Genomic DNA, 24550 nt, shown 5'->3' with positions numbered 1-24550 from the left:
AGAATGAGAGAGAGAGAGGAAAGAGATATAATTGTGATGCACTTCAGAGGTAAAAGGATCCAGGGTTGACTACAGGTGACATGCCATGAAAGCAGCCATTTCCATATATCATTTTGGGCGGTATGACAAGAATATACACTTATCTGTATATCTAACAGTACCCAAATCACAAATTGAAAAGGATAGGATCACCTTCAAAAGGCTTCAAGGTCACTGGAGACATGATGCACACAGCTACGTCTGAACACAGCCTCTAAGCACAGCTCATTGGTGTTAATATTCCTTACGTTTTTAACCTGAGTGCAGGAGTCAATGAAAAGGTCATATGGATGCCCATTGACATTGCCCTGAACCTGTGGTTGGCTGAAACACTGAATTTGTGCCGATTTGCAATTGGTTTCCCACTAAAAGGACTTGCAAGCTAGGCTAAGATATGAGGAGAGTGCTTGCATTTTCTTAAACCAGTTAGCGAGTCACAGCGCTGATGCACTGAGATTCCTCCGCGCTCTGAGTGTTTTCAATCACTCTCTCCTCTTATAGAGAGCTATCCTGCTCCTGTGTGATAGGCTGATGTCAGCGGGAATGGCTGATTGACAGCAGGCCCTTTTAAACCTCCAGCCCAGAGGTTGCTAAAGTGCCACCCGTTCTTAGCAGGGAGAAAACAAGAGGCTTGGTTATGTCAGGTTCGAGATTTTTCTTCTCCTTCTAAATGTTATTTTATTTTCCGGGCTGCGTGCGCCGTGCGGGGCCTTGGGCTGTAAAAACCCTCATCCCCCCCCGGGAGTCGTTGAGAAGGAGAACAATTTATAGTGTGCAGTAAACCCTCAATTAATCATTTGCCAGCCACTGTGGCCCAGTGTAAATAGAGGTGGAAATGAATTTTCATTCTCTGCTATTTGTCTCCTGGAGTTCATCGCTTATGTTTATTAGTCATTTTTTTATGCCCCATCCTCCTGTCCCTGCCTGGTTTGGTGGCAGTGGTGGTGGTCTACTGTACGCCAGCCACGTGACCAGTCCCCACACTGCAGCCGCCAAGCGCCCACTCAGCCCAGGGCCAGATGGTGTGTCCCCCCCACACACACACACACCAAGGGCTCAGAGGACATGGGGACCGCCCATGGGAGGGGGTCTTGAGAGTCCGAGGAGCACTGTTGATTTCCTTGGGGAGACCTGGTGATTATTACACACAGCCCCTCCATACGTACAGATACAGACAAACACACACACAAACACACACCCTCTCACACTGACAGAGAGAGATGGCAAGGAGGAGGGATGAAAGAGACGCTGATGGATGAAAGGCACCTGAGATAGCAACAGCAGTAAAAGAGGGAGAAGAGAGGGGGATGAGAGAGAGGCAGAGGGGGACATATGCAGGGCCAAGAGAGCAGATGGTTCATGGTTTCCCATCCATCCCCATACAACTGTTCACACTCATAAACAGATTCAATTTACATTACATGTACATACATACATACATACATACATACATACATACATACATACATACATACATACATACATACATACATACATACATACATACATACATACATACATACATACATACATACATACACACTCAAACATAGCCTAGAGACATATTCACCCAGAATTCCAAATTAAAATCTGTGATATCCGGAAGATTACCATAATGCAGTGCTGTCTGGCCCTCGTCATCCTGTGAAAGGAGAGAGAAATGTTAAGAAACCTGAGAAGAGTTCCAGACAAACAGGTCTAACTTGCAGACCCATAACACAGTAATAGGGTATATAAAACAAGCTTAATCATAGAGACAACCATTGCTCATAGAACAATGAAAAAAACGTAACCTTGTCAGTTGTAAAGTTGTGGCTTGCAAACTTTGCAGTTGAGAAAACTGCTTTTACCTCTCGACTAAATCAAAAACCCAATGATTTCCCCATAAAGGGGATTATGTGAAAATATTAAATATTGATCTCAACCTGAGCGAACGATTAAACCTTTCAACTTGAGACTCTATAGCAGCCTGAACCAGGGGAAGCAATGGCATCAGCCCAGTATCTACCCCTGAGCCCTAGCTGAGCCCTCTGCCACAGGTTAACACACTGTGGCCAATGGGCCAGGCAGACCTCCGTGCTCAAAAGGCTCAGAGGGAGGGAACAAAGCCTAGGCGTCTCTCGTCATTGTCCTGGGGTGAGAACGTGCTAAACGCATTACCCATGGAGGCTGTCCCATCACACAATGGTCTTGGTACAAAGGAGCAGTCTGCCCTGAGCACCGCCACCGTTTGGGACAAATTGAAGTGGTGTCTATGGTCTGTGACCGGAGCTGAGCTGATATGAAGAAAGACAATATTTAGGACAGAGGTCAGCGGGGGTGTAAATCCTGTGGGCTGTGTATGCAGGCGGCATGAGGCCAAGAGTGAGGAGGTTGGTGTAACTCTGACAGTGTACGACACGCATCATCAAGGCGGATTCGTCTCCAGCGTGCCTTTTCACCCCCTAACGATGACAAACTGCAATATTGTTGTCACCAGCTAGCCGCTGTTCAGATGGAAACTACTAGAATACCTCCAGTCACTGAGCTAACTGGCTGCTTCTTTAGAATCAGAATCACCTTTACTCGCCAATAAATGTACATACCCTGAATTTGACTTAGAGAATAGGTGCTGTCAGCAACAGCCATTGTACAAACAGGGTCCCATGTGGCTCAGTTGGCAGAGCATGGAGCTTGCAACACCAGGGTTGTGGGATCAATTCCCACGGGGGACCAGTACAGAGAAAAAAAAGTATGAAAATGTATGCACTCACTACCGTAAGTCGCTTTGGATAAGAGCGTCTGCTAAATGACTTAAATGTTAGAATACAGACATCAACATACAGAATATACAATATAAATACAGTAAACATAAAACTCTGGAGTATAGTCTGATTACAGTGGGAATATACAACTTAATTGTGAATAATGATGAGGGAGAAAGTTAGACGCACAAATATCATTACCCCCCAAAAATGCTAACCTCCCCTGTTATTGTAATGGTGAGAGGTTAGCATGTCTTGGCGGTATGATAATTGTGTCTAACTTTCTCACTTATCATTATTCATGATTCATTCAGGACTATCCGTAATCATGGTAGCGTCGACATTAAGGTCTTCAGAAACATATGCTATTCTTATTTACAATAAAAGTGACTCCAGAATGACACAATACATTATTTACCAATACTTTCTATTGGGCACAAAATATTCTGAAACAAACAGCGAATGCATCAAACAAGTTTGTAGAGTCACAAGCTTGATGTAATCATTGTATGCTAGAAATATGGGACCAAGTACTAAACTTTTATCCCAATAGTCACTTAATCACTAATGAAAAGTCACTTCATCAACTGTTCAGGTGACGGGCGGTTTTCATCATGATGACCTGAACTGTCTGCCAGAGTGGAATCTTTTAAATATAAGAGCGGGCGATGGTCTTACCTGCACGCTTCCTTGTCCTGAAGGCGTGCAGGTCCTTGACAGCCGATGACCTTCTTCACAGACCAGACGATGCGCTGCAGTTTGCCCTTGCAGAGGGCAGACGCAGACCCAAACGGTGATAGAAGAGGTGAGGATGGACCCAATGAAGACGTGTAGAACCGAACCAGAATTGTCCAAGTGAGTTTGAGTTTCCACAGCTGGCGCAGATAGTACATCATCCTCTGTTGAGCCTCCTTGGTCACCACTGTGATGTTGTCCTCCCACTTGAGGTTGTTGCATATGATGGTTCCCAGGAATTTGATTGACTTGGCCGTGCTGACGGCTGAGCCATCAATCTCGAGGGGGAGAGATGGCGGGGGGCATTTCCTGAAGTCAACCACCATCTCCACGGTGTTTACTGTGTTGAGTTCCAGGTTGTTGCGAGATAAGGTCTAAGGCTGTCAAAACCTGACTATCAGCATCCAGCATACAATAGTTGGGACACACCTACTCATTCCAGGGTTATTTTTTTAATTTGTTTACTATTTTCTACATTGTAGAATAATAGTGAAGAAAGTGAAGAGAAATAACACATATGGAATCATATAGTAACCAAAAAAGTGTTAAACAAATAAAAATATACACTGCTCCAAAAAATTAAGGGAACACTTAAACACAATGTAACTCCAAGTCAATCCCACTTCTGTGAAATCAAACTGTCCACTTAGGAAGCAACACTGATTGACAATAAATTTCACATGCTGTTGTGCAAATGGAATAGACAACAGGTGGAAATGATAGGCAATTAGCAAGACACCCCCAATAAAGGAGTGGTTCTGCAGGTGGGGACCACAGACCACTTCTCAGTTCCTAGCTGATGTTTTGGTCACTTTTGAATGCTGGCGGTGCTGTCACTCTAGTGGTAGCATGAGACGGAGTCTACAACCCACACAAGTGGCTCAGGTAGTGCAGCTCATCCAGGATGGCACATCAATGCGAGCTGTGGCAAGAAGGTTTGCTGTGTCTGTCAGCGTAGTGTCCAGAGCATGGAGGCCCTACCAGGAGACAGGCCAGTACATCAGGAGACGTGGAGGAGGCCGTAGGAGGGCAACAACCCAGCAGCAGGACCGCTACCTCCGCCTTTGTGCAAGGAGGAGCAGGAGGAACACTGCCAGAGCCCTGCAAAATGACCTCCAGCAGGCCACAAATGTGCATGTGTCTGCTCAAACGGTCAGAAACAGACTCCATGAGGGTGGTATGAGGGCCCGACGTCCAGAGGTGGGGGTTGTGCTTACAGCCCAACACCGTGCAGGACGTTTGGCATTTGCCAGAGAACACCAAGATTGGCAAATTCGCCACTGGCGCCCTGTGCTCTTCACAGATGAAAGCAGGTTCACACTGAGCACGTGACAGAGTCTGGAGATGCCGTGGAGAACGTTCTGCTGCCTGCAACATCCTCCAGCATGACCGGTTTGGCGGTGGGTCAGTCATGGTGTGGGGTGGCATTTCTTTGGGGGACGCACAGCCCTCCATGTGCTCGCCAGAGGTAGCCTGACTGCCATTAGGTACCGAGATGAGATCCTCAGACCCCTTGTGAGACCATATGCTGGTGCGGTTGGCCCTGGGTTCCTCCTAATGCAAGACCTCAAGTGGCTGGAATGTGTCAGCAGTTCCTGCAAGAGGAAGGCATTGATGCTATGGACTGGCCCGCCTGTTCCCCAGACCTGAATCGAATTGAGCACATCTGGGACATCATGTCTCGCTCCATCCACCAACGCCACGTTGCACCACAGACTGTCCAGGAGTTGGCGGATGCTTTAGTCCAGTTCTGGGAGGAGATCCCTCAGGAGACCATCCGCCACCTCATCAGGAGCATGCCCAGGCATTGTAGGGAGGTCATACAGGCACGTGGAGGCCACACACACTACTGAGCCTCATTTTTACTTGTTTTAAGGACATTACATCAAAGTTGGATCAGCCTGTAGTGTGGTTTTCCACTTTAATTTTGAGTGTGACTCCAAATCCAGACCTCCATGGGTTGATAAATTGGATTTCCATTGATTATTTTTGTGTGATTTTGTTGTCAGCACATTCAACTATGTAAAGAAAAAAGTATTTAATAAGATTATTTCTTTCATTCAGATCTAGGATGTGTTGTTTAAGTGTTCCCTTTATTATTTTTGAGCAGTATATTTTATATTTGAGATTCTTCAAAGTAGCCACCCTTTGCCTTGATGACAGCATTGCACACCCTTTGCCCTTGAATGAGTAAGTGTGTCCAAGCCACTCCTACGTTGTCTTGGCTGTGTGCTTAGGGTCGTGCTCCTGTTGGAAGGTGAACCTTCGCCCCAGTCTAAGGTCCTAAGCACTCTGGAGCAGGTTTTCATCAAGGATCTCTCTGTACTTTGCTTGATCCTGACTAACCTCCCAGACCCTGCCACTGAAAAACATCCCCACAGCATGATGGTGCCACCACCATGCTTCACTGTAAGGATGGCCCCAGATTTCCTCCAGAAGTGACGCTTGGCATTTAGGCCAAAGAGTTCAATCCTGGTTACATCAGACCAGAGAATCTTGTTTCTCATGGTCTGAGAGTCTTTAGGTGCCTTTGGCAAACTCAAAGGAGTGGCTTCCATCTGGCCACACTACCATAAAGGCCTGATTGGTGGAGTGCTGCAGAGATGGTTGTCCTTCTGGAAGGTTCTCCCTTCTCCACAGAGGAACTATGGAGTTCTGTCAGAGTGACCATCGGGTTCTTGGTCACCTCCCTGACCAAGGCCCTTCTCCCCCGATTGCTCAGCTTGGCCAGGCGGCCAGCTCTAGGGAGAGTCTTGGTGGTTCCAAACTTCTTCCATTTAAGAATGATAGAGACATTTTTTTGGTAGATCTGTGCCTCGACACAATCCTATCTCGGAGCTCTATTCCTTCGACTTCATGGCTTGGTTTTGCTCTGACATGCACTGTCAACTGTGGGACCTTATATAGACAGGTGTATACCTTTCCAAATCATGTCCAATCAATTGAATTTACCACAGGTGGACTCCAATCAAGTTGTAGAAACATCTCAAGGATGATCAATGGAAACAGGAAACCTGAGATCAATTTCGAGTCTCATAGCAAAGTGTCTGAATACTTATGTAAATAAGGTCTGTTTTTTATTATTAACAAAATTAGCAAAAATGTCTAAACACCTGTTTTCATTTCGTCATTGTGGGATATTGTGTGCAGACTGCTAAGGATTTGTATTTATTTAATCCATTTTAGAATAAGGCTGTAATGTAACAAAATGTGGAAAAAGTCAAGGGGTCTGAATACTTTCCGAATCAACTGTATGTACCTAGTAGGTCCCTCAGGTCCTCCGGCACTGGACTTTTAAATATCCCTAAGCCTAGGATCAAGAGGTATGGAGAGAAGCCTTTAGTTACTATGCCCCCAGTCTCTGGAATAGCCTGTTTTTTCTTCTTCTGTGAAGCACATTGTTGCATTCCATGTCGGAAATTTGCTGTATGAATAAAGCTTGATTTGATTTGAACATCAGTAAATCCTCTTTTTCTTAGCCTTTGGCCCTAGCCTATTAACCAGTGAAGACAACCATTAGTGGAACCAACCCAGTGTCAGACAAAGACTGTGGAATCATCCCAGAGCACAAGGGGGAGGGAGATCACCTACGCTGCTTGATAAAGGCTCTCTCCAACGATCCCAGAGTGAGATCCTATTGTTTACCCTGAGCAGCACCACTTCAGGGGCCTGCTGATTCCATTAGAGAGTTCAATTCCCCCAAGATGGATAGAATACTGATGCAAATGTCCTCAACCATAAATGGATCGGGAGAGACACAGTATTTTCCTGTGGTCTGCCTCTACGGTAATGTTGAGTATTCAGTACAATGTTAGTGTTAGGTTTAATCCCACTTGATGTACAAAGTATAAATATAAAATACACAAAAGTACAAATCTGGACAATAAAAGCATGTCAGTGGGCAGACGCTCTCACACACACACAATATAGTTGGTCTATTGCCCTATGCGATAGAGGCAGAGTGGCAGATGTTTAGTGCAGAGGCAGCGAGTGGGACCTTGATGCACACAAATACATACAGGAATAATTAAACTGTAAGGGGTTTAGGTCTTAATCTGCTTCCTCCAACTAATCTGGTGTTAGTGCCGGACGGCTGGGACAGCACGGTGTGTGCAGGGACACTCCCAGGGTATGACACACGCAAAAGTTGCCTCATACAGTACTTGACACAACACACACACACACACACACCAATTAACACAGATTAAAAGTGTATAAAATAAGTGGGCAACCCGAAGTAACTAATGCCAAACCAAACATGTAAACATAAGTTTGTATTCAAAATATATTAACTTAAAAACAGACAAAAAGCATGTTTGTACATCTTAGTAAAATTATGAAACCAAAAGCACCAGGTTTCCTTTAAAGGTATATATTGTATATAGCCTATGTGGCAGCAGAATCCAGAAGTAGGAGCCTGCAGGTTGGTGCACTACTGTGACTGACTAAAGGGTCCATATATGTTAGTGGAGGTGAGGGCTCTGCCCTTTACTGGGCTCTTTAAAGTGCTGCAGTGTGGAATCTGGCTGGTCCTGTTTGTCTGGGAGCCAGGGGGGGGGGTCCTCTCGCCTCTCCTCTCAGCATTTACTAATGCTCCAAGAGGGGCTTGATGGAATCAGGAGAAATTGGATTGTCTCCCATTTGCTTTTGGAAAAAGGAGGAGACTTCCTAGCTGGAGGTAGCAGTTTTCTATGTAGCTCTCCATCCCATTACAGAAGCACATCACAGCAAAGCTCTTTTTTTAAATGTCACCAAAGTTTTCCTTGCTTTGCAAAAATGCCTCGATGGATGTCAGCATACAGCTTAATGAAGCAGGTTCCATACAACAGATGAGAGGAATGAGAAGTAGGGGGACTGGATCTAATGGCACAATTGACAATATGGTTTGGAGAGTTTCACCATGGAAATTGATTGGTCTGTGTGTGTGATGGCAGTACTGCAAAAAGACTACTTACACAAATCTATCATTCCGTTTTTTCAGATTGAGAATGTTATGCAACGTTATTTGAAGAGGTCTGCACAAGCGAATCAAACTATATATTTTTGTCTGGCTGCCTTTTTTTCTGTGTGTACAGATATAGGATCCTAATTTGATCACTCTTTTGTTGCTGAGAATTTCCCTGCGACGCAGGAAATGCGGATGAGCGTCATGATTTACATAAATTCACTGAAAACCTGCACTAACACACTGTTATATTAACAGTATTCCACTTTTCATATAGCCTCATTTTGACATGCTAATAGCCTAACCAACGATCAAGCAACATTATGGACTAAACATTCAAATCCTGTTGCCCTAGGATTATTTTACTGAGACAATATAGGTCAAATTTAAATCTTACATCTGTATGTTTGTGACTGAGTCTATCAATATGTCCATCCCTGTTTCTCTATTTGTTTGTAGAAGCCAACACCCTTGGAGGGGAGTGGTGGAATTTGCCTTCCTAGTAGCATGGGAGGAAAGAGGCTGCAGACAGAGAGAGAGAGTGAAATAACATTGATAGACATGAAGAGAGTAAACGGGACCATAAAACAGAGATAAAGATGGATAGAGAGAAAGAAACATGAAAAAAAGTGAGAGAGAAAGAGATAGGGAACAAAACGGTTACAGAACAAGGTCTTTCCAGTACACCACAGAAAAAGTAGGTTTGTCTACATGAGCCAGACATATTCCGTAGAGAAATATGCTCTCTCAAATCCATTGCCATCTGTAGAACCTGCTGCAGCATGAGGCAACAGGCAGGGCTTGGGTTTGTGCTCTTCATGGCCAGCAATTAAAAGCTTTCTTCTTTTCATACCACAGCAATCCTGCAACTGCCCATGTCATATGGTAGGTGTGCTGAAAGCCATTGTGGGATTTTTATCCTTTAACACCATTCTCTATTCCAGCTACATCTTACTCTCTAACCGACGCCCCCATTCTCTCTCCCTCCCTCCCCCTCTCTCTCGCTCCACTGTCCCTGACAGCCACATTAAACAAGTGGGAAAAATTGACAAGCAATTATGATTTATGATCAATGCATGCAGCTGCAGCTGACTTGTATAATGACAATGGCGCTGAGGAGAAGGGAGAGAGAGGGGAGAAAGGCTCGGCAGTCTCCAGGGCTTGCAGTGGGACTTGTAAAGGGAGCATGGATAGAACCCTCCACCATTCATATGCAGATACCATTACGATGAGCAGGTGCCATTAATCAGAGTCTCAGAAAGACAGAGGAGAACAGGCTGATCCCGGGTTATTCCAGGTCTCTGAAGACCTGCTGCTGGGTACTCTATGGTACTGCCTGTGGTCTCTATGTTACTGTGTTCCATTAAAAGTAGACCACAGGACACACACAGCACACTGACAGGCTGAACAGATGTCTCCAGATCAAATACAGACACTCTACTGTTCCCGTCTGTTTGAAGTTCATCACAGGAGTGGCGTTCTGTACTGCCAGTGATCTTTTTATGTTACGGAGCACATGAACTGGAAATGTAATTTTTTTAAATCCGAATATCCGTGATTTTCTTGTAAAGAGACAGCAGCTTTTGTTTATCTGGTTGTGTGCATCTGTGACTCTGTGTGTGTGTGTGTGTGTGAGGGAGCTGGGTATCCAGAGGTAAAGGGATCAGAAGACAGTGGCACCCCTAATTGAATCTGTGCAGTGAGTGTTAACCTTGCCATTCAGCGTGTGAGCTCTGCCATGCTGGTGCAAATTAGCACTTCCCCAAAGTGTCCTTGAGGTGCCTGGGCTGCCCCTCGCCTGCCTCCGGGCTCCACAGCAGGTCACCCCGTGTGCCAATAAACCGCCTCACATGCTCTCTAAAGCACACTGTAATATTTTATACAATTCCTGGAGAAGAGGAACCAGAGAGCTCAGGGGCCTGAAGCAAATGGCCAAGACCACTCCAAGAGGTCTGACGCTCTTCTCAACGTCCTAATCAACTGAAACCGTTTGGAAATGGATTCTTCCAACAATGTCTGCTGGGAACTATTGGGTTTCTGAAACCAAGACCTGTCTGTGTTTTGGTATTCAGATTGAGGTTGATTAAAACTATAGTCTGGGGTTGATTTTTAAAGGAACACAACCACAGTATGCACCCTGCAAGAACGCAGACACACATGTATGTTTACCATGCTTTAGTGTCAGAGGATCAATATATTATAGCACATTGTTCTCCACCGGTTCTGTGATTTTGGAGGATGGGAAAGGAGAACTCTCCCCCTTCTTCTTTTCCTCCTCGTGTATACTGTACTTCTCTCCCTCCCCCGGCACCTCTTCCGCTTTCTCGTCTCTCTCTCACCCTCCCCCTCCTCCTCTCCCACTGCTCTTGCTTGCTCCCGAGGGACTCCGCAGAATCCATTAGCATGGGGGAGAGTGGCAGGGAATTAACATTGGTGTGCTCCAAGTCGAGTGGATCATCAATGATGTTTAAAAAGAAATATAGAAAATAAATAAATACATAAGAGTGTAATATGAAAATCAATGGCCAGGCAGCATGCATTTGGGAGAGAGGCCCATAAAGTGGGGTTGAGAACTAACTGGACCCCGAAGAGGAAAACAGTCACTTTGTTCTCTCGCTCTCCATCAGTAAGCAGCTGAGGACAGCTTTAATGCTCAGCGCAATTTATGTGGATTAAATAAATTGTTGACTGTACAAATTGTGAGAAGCCAATAAGAAAGGTAGTTACAACACTAACTGCAAAGAGGGACTTTTCTTCTTACCTGCAGCAGGAATATGAGTCACGTAGCTACTTCTTTACACGGTGCTTCATACAATAAATCCACATCTGTGCATGATCCTATTGGGACTTTTAAAAATGGTCGTGCGGCCGTTTTACTTTCATTTAAACATGTGCCATATAACCTCTGCCAGCAGGTATAAATGTCAAATGTACTGTATGAGCGGTGTAATTTCACCACTCGTCTGTGTGGCTGAGCAGAGACGTTCTGTAGAAGGGTTGCTAATGCATAAGTCATATTAGAAATAACATTGTAATACCCTATCAAAAGTAAACGGTTGCTTATTAAAACTCCTATGATTCCCTTCTGTCAAACTGACTTTCTGTAGACCTCTCCTCTTTTACAAAAAAAAAAGCACACACACACACAAAAACCTGTGCTTCCACAAAACAGGGCAATTACCTTTCGCCAAGGTAAAGAAAACATACCCACCCCCAGCCACTAAAAAAGGCGTGAGTGAGTACTGAGCAGTGGCTTGGGTGCAGATTGGAAACGCTGGGGCGATTCATTACAGTTTGTCAATGGCCCTATTAAAAGAGAGGAAGCAGGGCTGGCTTTCTGAAATATCTGTATTAATGTGTGCACTGAGCCGTGGGTGTGTGACCTGTGTGCTGTAGCTGGGCAGTGCAGACGAGATTTATTCCTGCCTATGCGGGAACACTGCCATTCTCACACAGCAGGCAACGGGCCTCTTCCCCCCCCCACACACACACACACCGTTAAACTTATGACGAATTCCGTTAGATATTTGTTATGACTCCGATGACTGAGCCATTTGTTATGGGAGGCCGTGCTGGGAAGGGGGAGGGATACAAACCTGTAATAATGCTCCTACCGTAGAATTTCAATCAGCTGCTGTTGTTCCTGTTCCTGTGTGTGTGTGTGTGTGTGTGTGTGTGATAGTGTGTGCGCGCGCGTTTACTAGTTTAATAACCAAGGCAGTTGACACAGAGGTGGAGGACAGAGATGAGAATGTGCAGTACACTGGCCTGTATTGCTCTGATAAAACAGACCCTGGCTTTGGACAGACCAGGAACACAGCTCCAATCTCACGTCGATACTCTACAGTTCAGCCAAACACAGCTAAGGGTACAAAGCTGTGACATTTCTATTCGCAACACATTAAAATATCAAATCCACACAGGATGGCATTGCCACTAACTAGGACGATGCAGCAAACATTTAATAAGCTAAATAGTAAAACACAGTTGACTTAGTGGGAGAGAAGACTTGTTCACAATAAGACACTAGGAGAATGTCAATATTGCCATCATACAGTACTTACAGCCACTGCCTGAGGCTTCTGTGCAAGACATAATCCCTTGTCTTAGAGCCTTGAATTAAACTGGATTTAGTCTATACTGTAAAGAGACCACTGACATCAGGAACCTACAAAGGATAGCCATATACAGTGCCTTCAGAAAAGTATTCACAGCACTTGACTTTTCCACATTTTGTTATGTTATAGTTAGAATTTAAAATGGATTAAATTCAGACTTTGTGTCACTGGCCTACATTTAATACCCCATTATGTCAAAGTGGAATTATGTTTAAAAATAATAAAAAGTTGAAATGTCTTGAGTCAATAAGTATTCAACCCCTTTGTTATAAAAAGCCAAAATAATTTCAGGAGTACAAATGTGCTTAACAAGTCACATAATAAGTTGCATAGACTCGCTCTGTGTGCAATAATAGTGTTTAGCATTTTTGAATGACTACCTCATCTCTGTACCCCAGACATACAATTATCTGTGAGATCCCTCGAGCAGTGAATTTCAAACACAGATTCAACCACAAAGACCAGGGAGGTTATCCAATGCCTTGCAAAGAAGGCCACCTATTGGTAGATGGGTAAAACTAAAAAGACACTGAACATCCCTTTGAGCATGGCGGTTCTTAATTAATTAAACTTTGGATGGTGTATCAATAAACCTAGCCACTAAAGATACAGGTGTCCTTCCTAACTCCGTTGCCAGAGAGGAAGGAAACCACTCAGGCATTTCACCATGAAAGCCAACGGTGACTTTAAAATAGTTAGAGTTTAATGGCTGCGATAGGAGAAAACTGAGGATGGATTAACAACATTGAAGTTACTCCACTATACTAACCTAATTGACAGAGTAAAAGAAGGAAGCCTGTACAGAAAATAAATATTTCAAAAACATACATCCTGTTTGCAACAAGGCACTAAAGTAAAACTGCAAAAAATGTGGCAAAGAAATTAACTTTATGTCCTTAATACAAAGCGTTATGTTTGGGGCAAATCCAACACAACACATCACTGAGTACCACTCTTCATATTTTCAAGCATGGTGGTGGCTGCATCATGTTATAGGTATGTTTGTCATCGGCAAGGACTAGGGAGTTTTTTGGGATAAAAAGAAACGGAATAGAGCTAAGCACAGGCAAAATTCGAGAGGAAAACCTGGTTCAGTCTGCTTTCCAACAGACAAGGGAGGCAAATTCCCCTGGTAGCAGGACAATAACCTAAAACACAAGGCCAAATATACACTGAGTGAACAAAACATTAGAAACACCTTCCTAATAGTTGCTCCCCCTTTTGCTCTCAGAAGAGCCCCAATTTGTCGGGGCATGGACTCTACAAGGTGTCAAAAGCATTCTACAGGGATGCTGTCCCATGTTGACTCCAATGCTTCCCACAGTTGTGTCAAGTTGACTGGATGTCTTGATACACATGGGAAACGGTTGAGCGTGAAAAACCCAGCAGTGTTGCAGTTCTTGACACAGTCAAACCGGTGCGCCTGGAACCTACTATCATACGCTGTTCAAAGGCACTTAAATCTTTTGTCTTGCCCATTCACCCTCTGAATGGCACATATACACAACCCATATATCAATTGTCTTTAACACGTCTCCTCCCCTTCAGCTACACTGATTGAAGTGGATTTAACAAGTGACATCAATAAGGGATCATAGCTTTCACCTGGTCAATCTATGTTATGGAAAGAACAGGTGTCTGTAATGTTTCGTACACTTGCTTACCAAAACATCATTAAATGTTCCTTAGTGGCCTATTCACAGTTTTGACTTAAATTGTCTTGAAAATCTATGGCAAGAACTGAAAATTACTGTCTAGCAATGATTAACAACCAACTTGACAGAGCTTGAAGATTATTAAAAATAATGTGCAAATATTGTACAATCCAGATGTGCAAAGCTCTTAGAGACTTACCAAGAAAGACTCACAGCTCCAAATCGCTGCCAAAGATTATTCTTACATGTATTAGGTCAGGGGTGTGAATGAGATATCTGTAATTCATTTTCAATACATTTGCTAAAATTTCTAAAAATATGTTTTCACTGTCATTATGGGGTATTGTGTGTAAATGGGTGAGAAAAAAATATTGAATCCATTTTTAATTTAGGCAAAATATGGAATAAGTCAAGGGGTGTGAATACTTTCTGAAGGCACTGTAGATAACACTGCATCTCACAACAGCTATAGCATAACATGTCTCTGTCCCGATATTGTCTGAGAAGGTTTTTCTTGTCTTCACACAACCCAACAAACTGCCATGGTCCCAATTTAAACATAGAAACAATCACCCACATAGACACTAAACACCCAGGCCATGGGGGCACTTAAGCACTTAGCAAAGATGTCATTTCTCCTCACATCAATATCAAATCAATGTGTTTATTTTCTAAGAGGTCGTTCATAAAAAAAAAAATATATATATATACTTATGGTATCACAAATCAAAACACACGGCCCTTGTTGTCAACGTTCACGCTAACCTGCCACTCAGCAGTCAATACAAAATCAAATAGAGAGTTGTAGTAGAGTAGTCTAATGTGAATGTCTATATTTCACAGTAACAACTAACTAAACTAGTTCCATAGTCTCTCCCAGGCAGTTGCAGTCAACAGTGGAGAAACCCCCCCCCCCCCCTCTAAGAGACAGGACACCAACATGGAGTCGCCCCGCCGTTCCTCGGTCCCCTCTGCCCTGTGATGCCTGTCTGTCTGTCCCACATAATGCGTGGCCATGAACTAGTTGTAGCCCAGCCAGATATTTATTACTATTGATCTACCTGGTCCCAGCCAGAGACTTCTGTTCTCTCAGCTCTCGGCTCTGACCTCAATTAAGTTATGAATTTCAATCTGATAGACTGCAAGCATTTTAGCCCGGCGTGGCCGAGGCCGGGAGTGGATTAATTAGAATCAGCGGTGCTGGGAGTCACCCTCTGCGCCTCATGGATCATGTTGTTTTAATACAAAGTAAAGAGCCACACACACAGGCATATAGTGACAGGGACAGCCACTGTCACAAAGCACATGCCGAGGACACGACAGGAGGAGATTCTGTCTGGAGATTATTTAACAAACACAAACTGAATTTACTCCCTGCCAATATCAACTGCAGCTTCGTCCGCTTCATCGCACTGTGCTCTTCCTCCTGCCTCTTCTCCACCTCCCTCTACCTTTTTGGCTCTTTTCTCTTCAAATTGTTTCTTTCTGTGATTGTCTTTTGCTTTACCTGCACCTTCGCACCCTTTCTCTGAGATTACATCCGCCCAATTGCGAACCTCCCACATTGTTTACATGTTTCCGCTCTGCAATCAGCCTAACCTAAGTCTTAAATTGTGTTTTTGTTGCTACCTGCAAATCCCATCACAGCCCATTCCCCAGCCGGCCAGCCCCCAGCCAGATTGCTGCTTGTTTGTTTGACACAAATTCCCAACAAGGAGGCCAGGATGTCTGAGATTTCACCAATGAAAAGTCCTCTCAGGGTCTTATTTACTGTGCATTTAGCGGTGGGTGTAATTGTGGATTATTGGGTCTGGACTCTGGACACACACAGTGTCCATGGGGAGGGAGAGGGAGGTAGGGACTGGGAAGTGTGAGGAGCCGGAGGCAGGGTCATGACCTCAGGGTGGTAGGGGATTGCGTAGGTCACAGCCGGGGGGGGCCTGCAGGTGAAACTGGTGCTCTTGTCTGGACAAAGGCCTTGGTCACAGTCTTATGGTGGAAACACTGACTCAATAACACACACACACACACAGCTGTGAATGGATTTGAAATAAAATTCTTTTTGTAAATGGATTAAGCAGTGCCCCATATAATATCTGAATAATAATCATCATGTTTATCTCTCCTCACATAAATGTAATTTTGAGGATATGTTCCTTTATTACAATGCTGTGCACTGTCAGCTCACATGAAATAACTGAGTGATGCTTCTGACTACAAACATGGCCCTACTTCACACAAAGCTCCAGTTTTCCCATCCGGCCCAGTTTCTGGGGTTAATTTGATAAAGAGCAGTAGAGAAGCAGTGAAATGGTGGTTATGGGCCAGTGTCTGGCATGCCATTCTGCAGTTGACAGGTGGTATATCGTTGATCTGGGTATTCATGGCCAGAGCTACCTATTGTAGTCTATTCTGATCCTGGATTAGAATCAAACAGCCCATAATGCAGGTTACCGGGTTTGGACATCCACTGAAACAATCAGTTGATTAATTTCCAACAATTTTCACTGAGCAAATACTATATATATTTTTTTCATCAACAAATTAAACATAAATCATTTTTATCTTTATTTAAACGGCAGTTGGCAAAGGTCAAGGCAGATTACCGGGACATCAAATACACAACAAACCCAAAACCCCTCCTCATACACAGACAAAAGAAATGTGAGGAGGTAAAATGGAGTTTTCACATTCATGTGACCATTTACAATTTCCATTCTGTAGCCCTTTCCACTCACAGCCCGTCATCCCGTACACTGTTTGAAAATGGCAGATTTGGACACTGATAAACTCCTTAATTGTAATGCAGTGGCTGTATAGTAACATGCTACATATGACGTTAGACCTCAGGCTCTGAGCTTCACAGTGCTGCATTGGTTTTGACAACCAGCCATTCTGAACTTGAGCACCGTACGCGACAGGAAGTTGCCTGAGTGACAATCCGTTTTTTTGTTTAAGCGAGTCAGGGAAATGCTGTAAATTAATAGGACTTTATGTATTTTGAAGGATGAGACGTTGAGGATTATAATAAAATACCTTTTTGATGTCATACAAGCAAGCCAAACACCCATGAGTCCAAATGTGCACTTTACATTTACATATCATAAAACTGATGTAATATACAGTGTCAACGTTTATGATCACTATGTTTGATGTAGTTACAAGATGACATGGCATCATACCTTGGGTTATTCTGAACAGAATGAGCTCGTTTGTCTACTGTAGAGAAAGCGCAGTGCAGCAGAACACCTGAATGCACCCATGACTCCTTTCTATGTGCACCAAAAACCAACAATCTGTTTCAGGGGTTGGAATCGGTTCAGGGAACAGAACCAAAAACAGTCAAATAACATTTTTCAGGGAACAGAAACAAAAGTGATCTATACTGTTGCAGAACATAACCATTATTTTAAAAGCATGGTTAATAGTTATTTACATTACAGGCATTTATTTGTAGTCCAACAACAAAACGCAACATAGCGCCTATACCAAGCCCTCTGTCACTCAGAAACTTTTTCCACTGTCTGCCTGCAAGCTAAAAATCTTTGCCTGTGCAGGCTACCTGTCCCTCCCCTAGGATACTTGATTGGGAGAGAGATTTTGGATTAACTTTTTCAATGCTAGTTAAGGGTACTATAGGCCTAGTTATCACGTTTCATGTTGGATTTATTAAGTACAAAGACGTGTTTTTAATTCTGGTGCCACTGTGCACACACAAGCTTGTTAGCTAGCTCAAACGTGTTAGCTAGCTAGCTCAAAGGACATTCAAAGTTCCTCCATAGAAGCCGCTCCTCCTAGGTATAATTCTGTGGACCTAATTTAGATCCTGCATGTCATAACAAGATGCCCATGCTTCAAGCCTCTCCCCACCGACACAATTTCAGTCGCATCTTGCACCATGGGCTACACTTATCTGTCCATCACGCATGTAAACAACTAGCTTGCCTGCTCTATCCACACGGACTGGTAAAGTCATTAAAATGAGCTCAAGGTAAAAAAAAACAGTTGATTTTAAAGGTTAAAAAAAAGGAACAATATAAACCGGTAATTTTGGGGGGTTGGAACTGGTAAAGAACTTTCTTTTGCTGGTCGGAACAGTGGAACGAAACAAAAAACATTGTTCTGTTCAGAACGAAACAATTGGGAAATTATTTTGGTTACAACCCCTGATCGGTTTACCTAAATTGCATTTTGAAAGCGTAACACTGTAATATCGTATTTACTAACCTAGCTAGTCATGTTGGCAATAGAACAAGCTTCCAAATGATTCCCACCTGACCCCGAATGTGATTTATAATGGACTGTTTTTGGATTGCGTAATGAACAACAGTAATTGTGTGAAGGCGGGGATACAGGGTTGTCCTCCAAACAAAACAATTACAAGTGTCCTTGCTCTAGTTCCTCAACGGCACATCTAGGATACACTGTTACAAAAGCACCTTATCGTTGAATACTTCTTTGAGCCATAAAAGTGGATTGAAATTTGTGCACACTTTGGAGTGGTGTGTGGCCACTTGGAGAGACCAGTTAGACCTCTCAATCAAACCTTAGTACCTTTTGGGGGTTTTATGTTGCACCTACAATACATTTTCCAGGAATATTCTTATCATGTTACTGAATGTATCCAGAGTATTTTCAGATATTGTATCCAGTCTTGTGTCAGGTGAACTGTTGTGTCCTCACCTTTGGTATAATAATTCTGCATAGACATTTTTGTCATTCAGCCGACAGTCTTCATCAGAGCGACTTAAGCCATGTACACATTGGCAGTTTGAAATGACTGAAATCCCATTTTTGGCATATCCGATTTGAATCTGTTATTTTTCTTGCAGTATGAACAGCCAAAAGTCATATTTCAAGCCACATTCCAAACCACCTACGAAGGTGGTTTGAAATCAGATACAAATCTAATTCCTGGCCATGCGACTTGTGTCTTAACAGTCAAATCTGATTGATTGTGGTGGTTTTTGGACTATTATTGGGCATATCTTGTTGCTTAGTCACTTTAACCATATCTACATGCACATACAACCTCAATCAGCCTGACTAACCGGTGTCTGTATGTAGCCTCGCTACTGTTAATTATCACTGTCTTTTTACTGTTGTTTTATTTCTTTACTTACCTATTGTTCACCTAATACTTTTTTTGCACTTTTGGTTAGAGCCTGTAAGTAAGCATTTCACTGTAAGGTCTACACCTGCTTGTATTCGGCGCACGTGACAAATAAACTTTGATTTGCTAGATACTCTGTTGACAGTTTGACAATAACATGTGGTAGCTAACCATCTTGTTAATAGTTTACAAACAAATTAGCGAATGTGCTAGAAAGCCAAATAGCTACCTAGCTAGCTAGTTAGTTGACTGCTGTGGCTAGCCCCCAAAAAAATCACTTATTTTGAAAGTTGCATCATCTTATCCTTTGAGGTATTAAAAGTGTTCTTACACTATGATTTTGAACATTCAAGGCAACTGGGAAACTTCAATGGCAGCCATTGTTGTCACCTCAGCTTGCGACATAACTTCTGAGTGATAGGAAGCACGAGCACCACCAGCAATCAGCCTACACCATTGTGCAAACACCCGTCGTTACTATGACAACTAGCGTAGCCATGTCAGCAAATGACTGCTGTCTGAACACGCACCAATCCAATTTGGTCACTTATAACTTGCTGTTTGGACAGTCAGTAGTACAAAACTGATTTGAGCATTAAAACCTGCAGTGTGAACAAGGCTTTACAGGAACAATTAGGGTTAAGCTTGTTCATGGGCATATTTCAGTTACTGGCCCAATGCTCTAACAGCTAGGCTACCTGCTGCCCATTTTCCAATACTGTTAAAACTGTTCCCTTTCAATTGCAACCATTGTTATGCATATGCTTTTCCTATTTCATCTGTAAAAAACATTTCAATTTAACTCTATCCTTTTACAGTAGGCCAATTCCCCTGAGCCTAAAAGGTTAAAAAGCATAGCATCTAAGGCATTTAGTCTAGTTCAGCATGGCCAGAAAGTGACTGAAAACAGCAAACTAATAGAATCTAATGAGAAGTAGCAGGCTTCATATCTCTATCAATTCCCAGTTCTGTGGGGCTTACATTGTATAATAATTATGCAGAGACTGTTGCATGATTTAGCTAGCCGTATTTCCTTTCGGACACCCATGCCATCTCGTAAATCTGTTCTCAATAATTATTGTGCAAAAGTCCAATTATTTTTACCCTCCCTCAGGCAGCTGACTGGGTACCGCAAAACATAGGCAGAGAAGGAGATGGGCTGTAGGGGTTTCCGATGACCTGAGAGGGACTGCCGAGTGACCTCTCACACTTGGCCTTAACGAGAACTGTCTGCCATTCAACTGCAGTTACTGGTACCTACACTCAGAAATAGTACATGGATGTGAATAGCTATATTGTACACACTCTCCTGGAGCAAGTATCTGAAATTAATCTGAGATGCCAGAGATGTACAGGGATTAGATTTGACCACCTTCAACCACTTATTAAAATTGTATTTTTTTTTACATCCGTGTGCTGTTACTGTAACTACTGTTACGGTTCATAAATGTAGGCTAAATACAGTACATGGGGGCTTTAGAGAGAGGCTTCACTTCTCTGTAATTACAACGCAGCATTTAACACGCCTCCATATAAGTAGTCATTTTGTCTTGTTAAACCATGACCATAGCCACCGCTAGACAGACCTAGATTATTATTTTAAGCCAGCGCTCTGGTTTTCATCCACACCAAAAAGGTTCAGGGCCACAAAAAGAAAGTCATTTGCAAGTGTTCTGATTATATGGGTTGTATAATGCAAACAATTTGCCTGATTACTCGTTTTACTGTGGGGTGGTAAAGCCCCTGGCTCCACAACTGTATGCACAACAGCATTCATTTCCCGATGCATCACTCAGCCAGCTTAAGACAAAGCCAAAGCTGCCTGCCTGCCTCTAAAGCGGAATGGTGTTCAGGGTTTTTCTCCACAGCCAGGTCACTAAACAAAGTATACCTGCTTACTGTGTCGGATAAACCCAATGGGATTTGTCGATATCACAAAACGAATTAAAGTAGACCTGCTCAGAGGGATCGTGGGATAGGAAGTGTGTCACTGGGCCTATAGCCTACTCTCATCAGCCACAGGTACTGAGCCCCCACGGATACAGAAGGATTGGCTATGTGGTGTGTTAGCGATGTCGACTGTAGGTGTGTTTAGGATGTGTGCTTGGCTGTTGAAGGCTAGTGAGTGACAGAGAATTCTGTGTCATGCGCCTTTTAACACAATTGTGAATCTCACAGAAATCTTTTAAATCCCCCAAAATATCTGTCCCTGTGACATCTGCGTCGAGCACCACTTGACCCCTAACCCCAGTTTTTTGGTGTGTGTGCAGGGCTCAACATTAACGCTTGTCCTCTTCTCCGGGACAAGTATTAAAAAAAAATAGTAGGACAAGAAGAATATAGATTTAAGTTGTCTGAACAGACAAGATAAAATACAAAATAATAATTCCCAATATCATAGAAATACTCTGATCAAAATTTGATCAGAGGCCAACATTGGAATAATATTCAAATCTATTTTTCGTTTAAATCAATAAAAAAGTTTACATGTCAAAGTGTAGGTGATACGCATATTGGCTACAGCCTCATGTCCAAACCGATGCCAACATGAGGGAGGTGCCAGAAAAAGTAGCCAAACTTTGAGAATTTTAATTAGTTACATAAATATAGGCTAAAAGGCAGTCATGTTTGACAAATATAATGAAGGATCATTAACATTAACGTCTAAAGACTTGATTCTGTCAACATACTCGAGGCACGTTCAGATCAAATGGTCACAACAGAGAGTGAAGGACAGTGCCTTGCATATCACCCACCTTGAATCTGAGTGGAGGCGGATAGCATTTTGAAACTATTTAACGACAAACTTAATTGTTTAAAACCTGGACGTTTTATGTAATTTTATGAAGCATGTCTTACCTTGTTTCAAAGTACCCTTGCTAAAATACAACTTCAGAAATGTTGAGGGAATTATTTTATAGAAACACCTAATGCCATTGAAACTAGCATTTTTTCAAAACAGCTTTACTTTAAATTGTCCAGCAGCAAAAGGCACAATCCTAGTCATGATTAACTCATGCCAGTTGATGCATCTTTAGATCTCCCCTCTTTCTAAATTTCTAACAGATATTTTCATCTGTCATATAAAACACACGTGCAATTATTTGGTTGTAATTGTAATGTTGCAATATTTTATTATAGGCTACCAAGGATGGCCAACCATCCTCCAGGACAGCCTTAAAGGGACAGTGTTGTATTTAGAGACAGGCTTGAATATGCAAAGAAGCCAATAGGCAGAATGTTGCCTACATTTTTTGTCTGATTCTCTATGGTAAAGAAGATGGTAATGCATTTTATTTTGTAAAGTGGTTCCTTGCATCATATAATGAAGTAAAATAAATGGGGGGAGGGGGTGACTTGAACTTTTGGAAAAGTAATTTTTATTTTATTTATTTATATATATATAAACAGCGTGTGTGTGTGTAATAATAATAATAATAAATAAATAAATACACACACATTTATAAAAAAAAAACGGTCCTGCCCTGGTATGTGTGTGACTCACCTGGCTGTTTATGTCAGCGCTGTTCTGCAGTAACACAGACACCAGGTATTTGTGTCCTCTGTCACAGGCCCAGTGTAGCAAATTCCTGCCCTGAAACACATAAAAGGTGTGCCTCTTTACTCTTGCATAAACAGACTCTACCATCTACCATACATGATCAGGTAATTCAAGGAACAATAGGTATTGATTGCCATCATTGCAGTAGCAGCTAATGAGTTGGAGTCAAGATACTGAATCAAATATGTGAATCTTTTTTTTAGGTAAAACCCTCAAAGTAAATGTCAGTACTTGTTTACACACCGAAACACTATCTATTATAAATCAGATCTCTTGATCAACAATACTTTTTCTCGCGAGGCAAACAAAAATCTGGCGCTACCGGTAGGTACTTCGTAAGGTTGCCTAGTCTAGTGAGTGGACTATAGCTGTTATGGATAGTGACAGTGTGTGTGCGGCTGTCTGACCACACACATATATGAAAATGCAGTGAGGGGACCTGCTGGAGCGTTCAGTAACATGGAGGCCCCAACCCCTCCTCACCTCTAATAGAACCATCTATTCTCTTCTGTTATGCACCGGCTCCACAAAGTTAACTTCCCAATAGACTTCTCCCCTTAAGAAAACATTTATTATGCAGTACAATTTATAACTCAAGAGCCTTCAGATCCCAACTATAAAACGAGGTGGTGACAGGATGAGCTCTGCCCTGTCTCCTTGCCAGCAGGAGGGGTGTGTATGTGTGTAAAGGGTTGGGTCAGGGCTCATCCAGGAGCTCAGGGACAAATTGCAGAGGGCCGGCAGAGTCCTTAAGAGTTGATAGATGGGATGCTGCGGACAAAACGACCCCCCCCCCCCCCCCTAGCTCCAATCACCTCATTCTGATACAACTGCCACAGTGAGCTCATTTTTCACTTTGGCCAATTAGATCAAGCAAACTCCCTAAGTCCTATTCTATTGCTCAAATTCTATTGATCACCACGGCTGTATGTTAAAATTGATATTTATGAGAGAGGCCGCAGCCTAAATACTGATGTGCTTTCTCTCGGTTTTTGATGTGCCCCTTTGATTGTTTGTCACATTTCCATCACTACATTGTCACTGCCCTTTTCTTCTAATACGTTAATTCCACTTTGGAACGTTCTGGATATACTCTCAAGAGAACTATGTTTTGGGAACTAGTGAAGTTCACTATAACCTCTCTACTGAATTGGTCTTCTCAGACTAAAGACAGCACACTCATAAATACTCCATCGGGATGTCTGGTTGGATAAAAAAAAACATTTTCACAAGGGAAAAAAAAAATACCTTGAAATAACCATTCATCGTAAGGAGAACATAACTTCACAGTAGCACTCTCGTTTGTCTGAGATGACAACAAAAGGAAACGCTACTGAAAATCATCCATCAGGAAGCAGCGCTGGCGGCACTTTCTGTCATAGAAGGTTAAGCTACCTCCCTGTCAGAGTGTTGTGGGGGATTAGCCAATGACAGGCTCTTTGACTCGCACCCACGGTAACACACAACAGACGCGTCTAAAAGGGGCTGAAAGGGCACTCTCCTCAGCCGCTGCCTGCTCCTCAGTCTCAGTGGGAGGGGACCTGTCAGCTCAATTGGCTCTAATTGAATGGGGTGGGACTTTGTTCCAGAAAGAGAGAGAGAAAAGAGGAGTTCCTTGGGTGGTATTACAACATGAAAT

General features: G+C 42.9%; 1 protein-coding gene across 4 annotated transcripts in view; it reads right to left on the bottom strand.

Annotated features, from left to right (window-relative positions):
* Nucleotides 1-24550, bottom strand: part of LOC106584314 (acyl-CoA-binding domain-containing protein 6) — a 36344-nt gene that overhangs the window by 540 nt on the left and 11254 nt on the right. Inside the window, exons 6-7 of one of the 4 annotated variants that reach the window (XM_014169422.3) lie at nt 22855-22944; nt 1651-1681 (exon numbers count right to left, since the gene is read on the bottom strand). In XM_014169422.3, coding sequence (XP_014024897.1) covers nt 1651-1681; nt 22855-22944 — 121 coding nt within the window. Of the gene's footprint in view, nt 1-1609; nt 1682-22854; nt 22945-24550 lie in introns of all 4 variants that reach the window. The other 3 variants (XM_014169423.3, XM_014169424.3, XM_014169425.3) reach the window with 3 other exon arrangements.

Source organism: Salmo salar, chromosome 23 (assembly GCF_965601325.2).
Source record: "Salmo salar chromosome 23, fSalSal1, whole genome shotgun sequence".
In the NCBI taxonomy this organism is placed as follows: Eukaryota; Metazoa; Chordata; class Actinopteri; order Salmoniformes; family Salmonidae; genus Salmo; species Salmo salar.
Note: the sequence above shows the minus strand (reverse complement) of the source record. Positions and strands in the feature narration are given on the sequence as shown.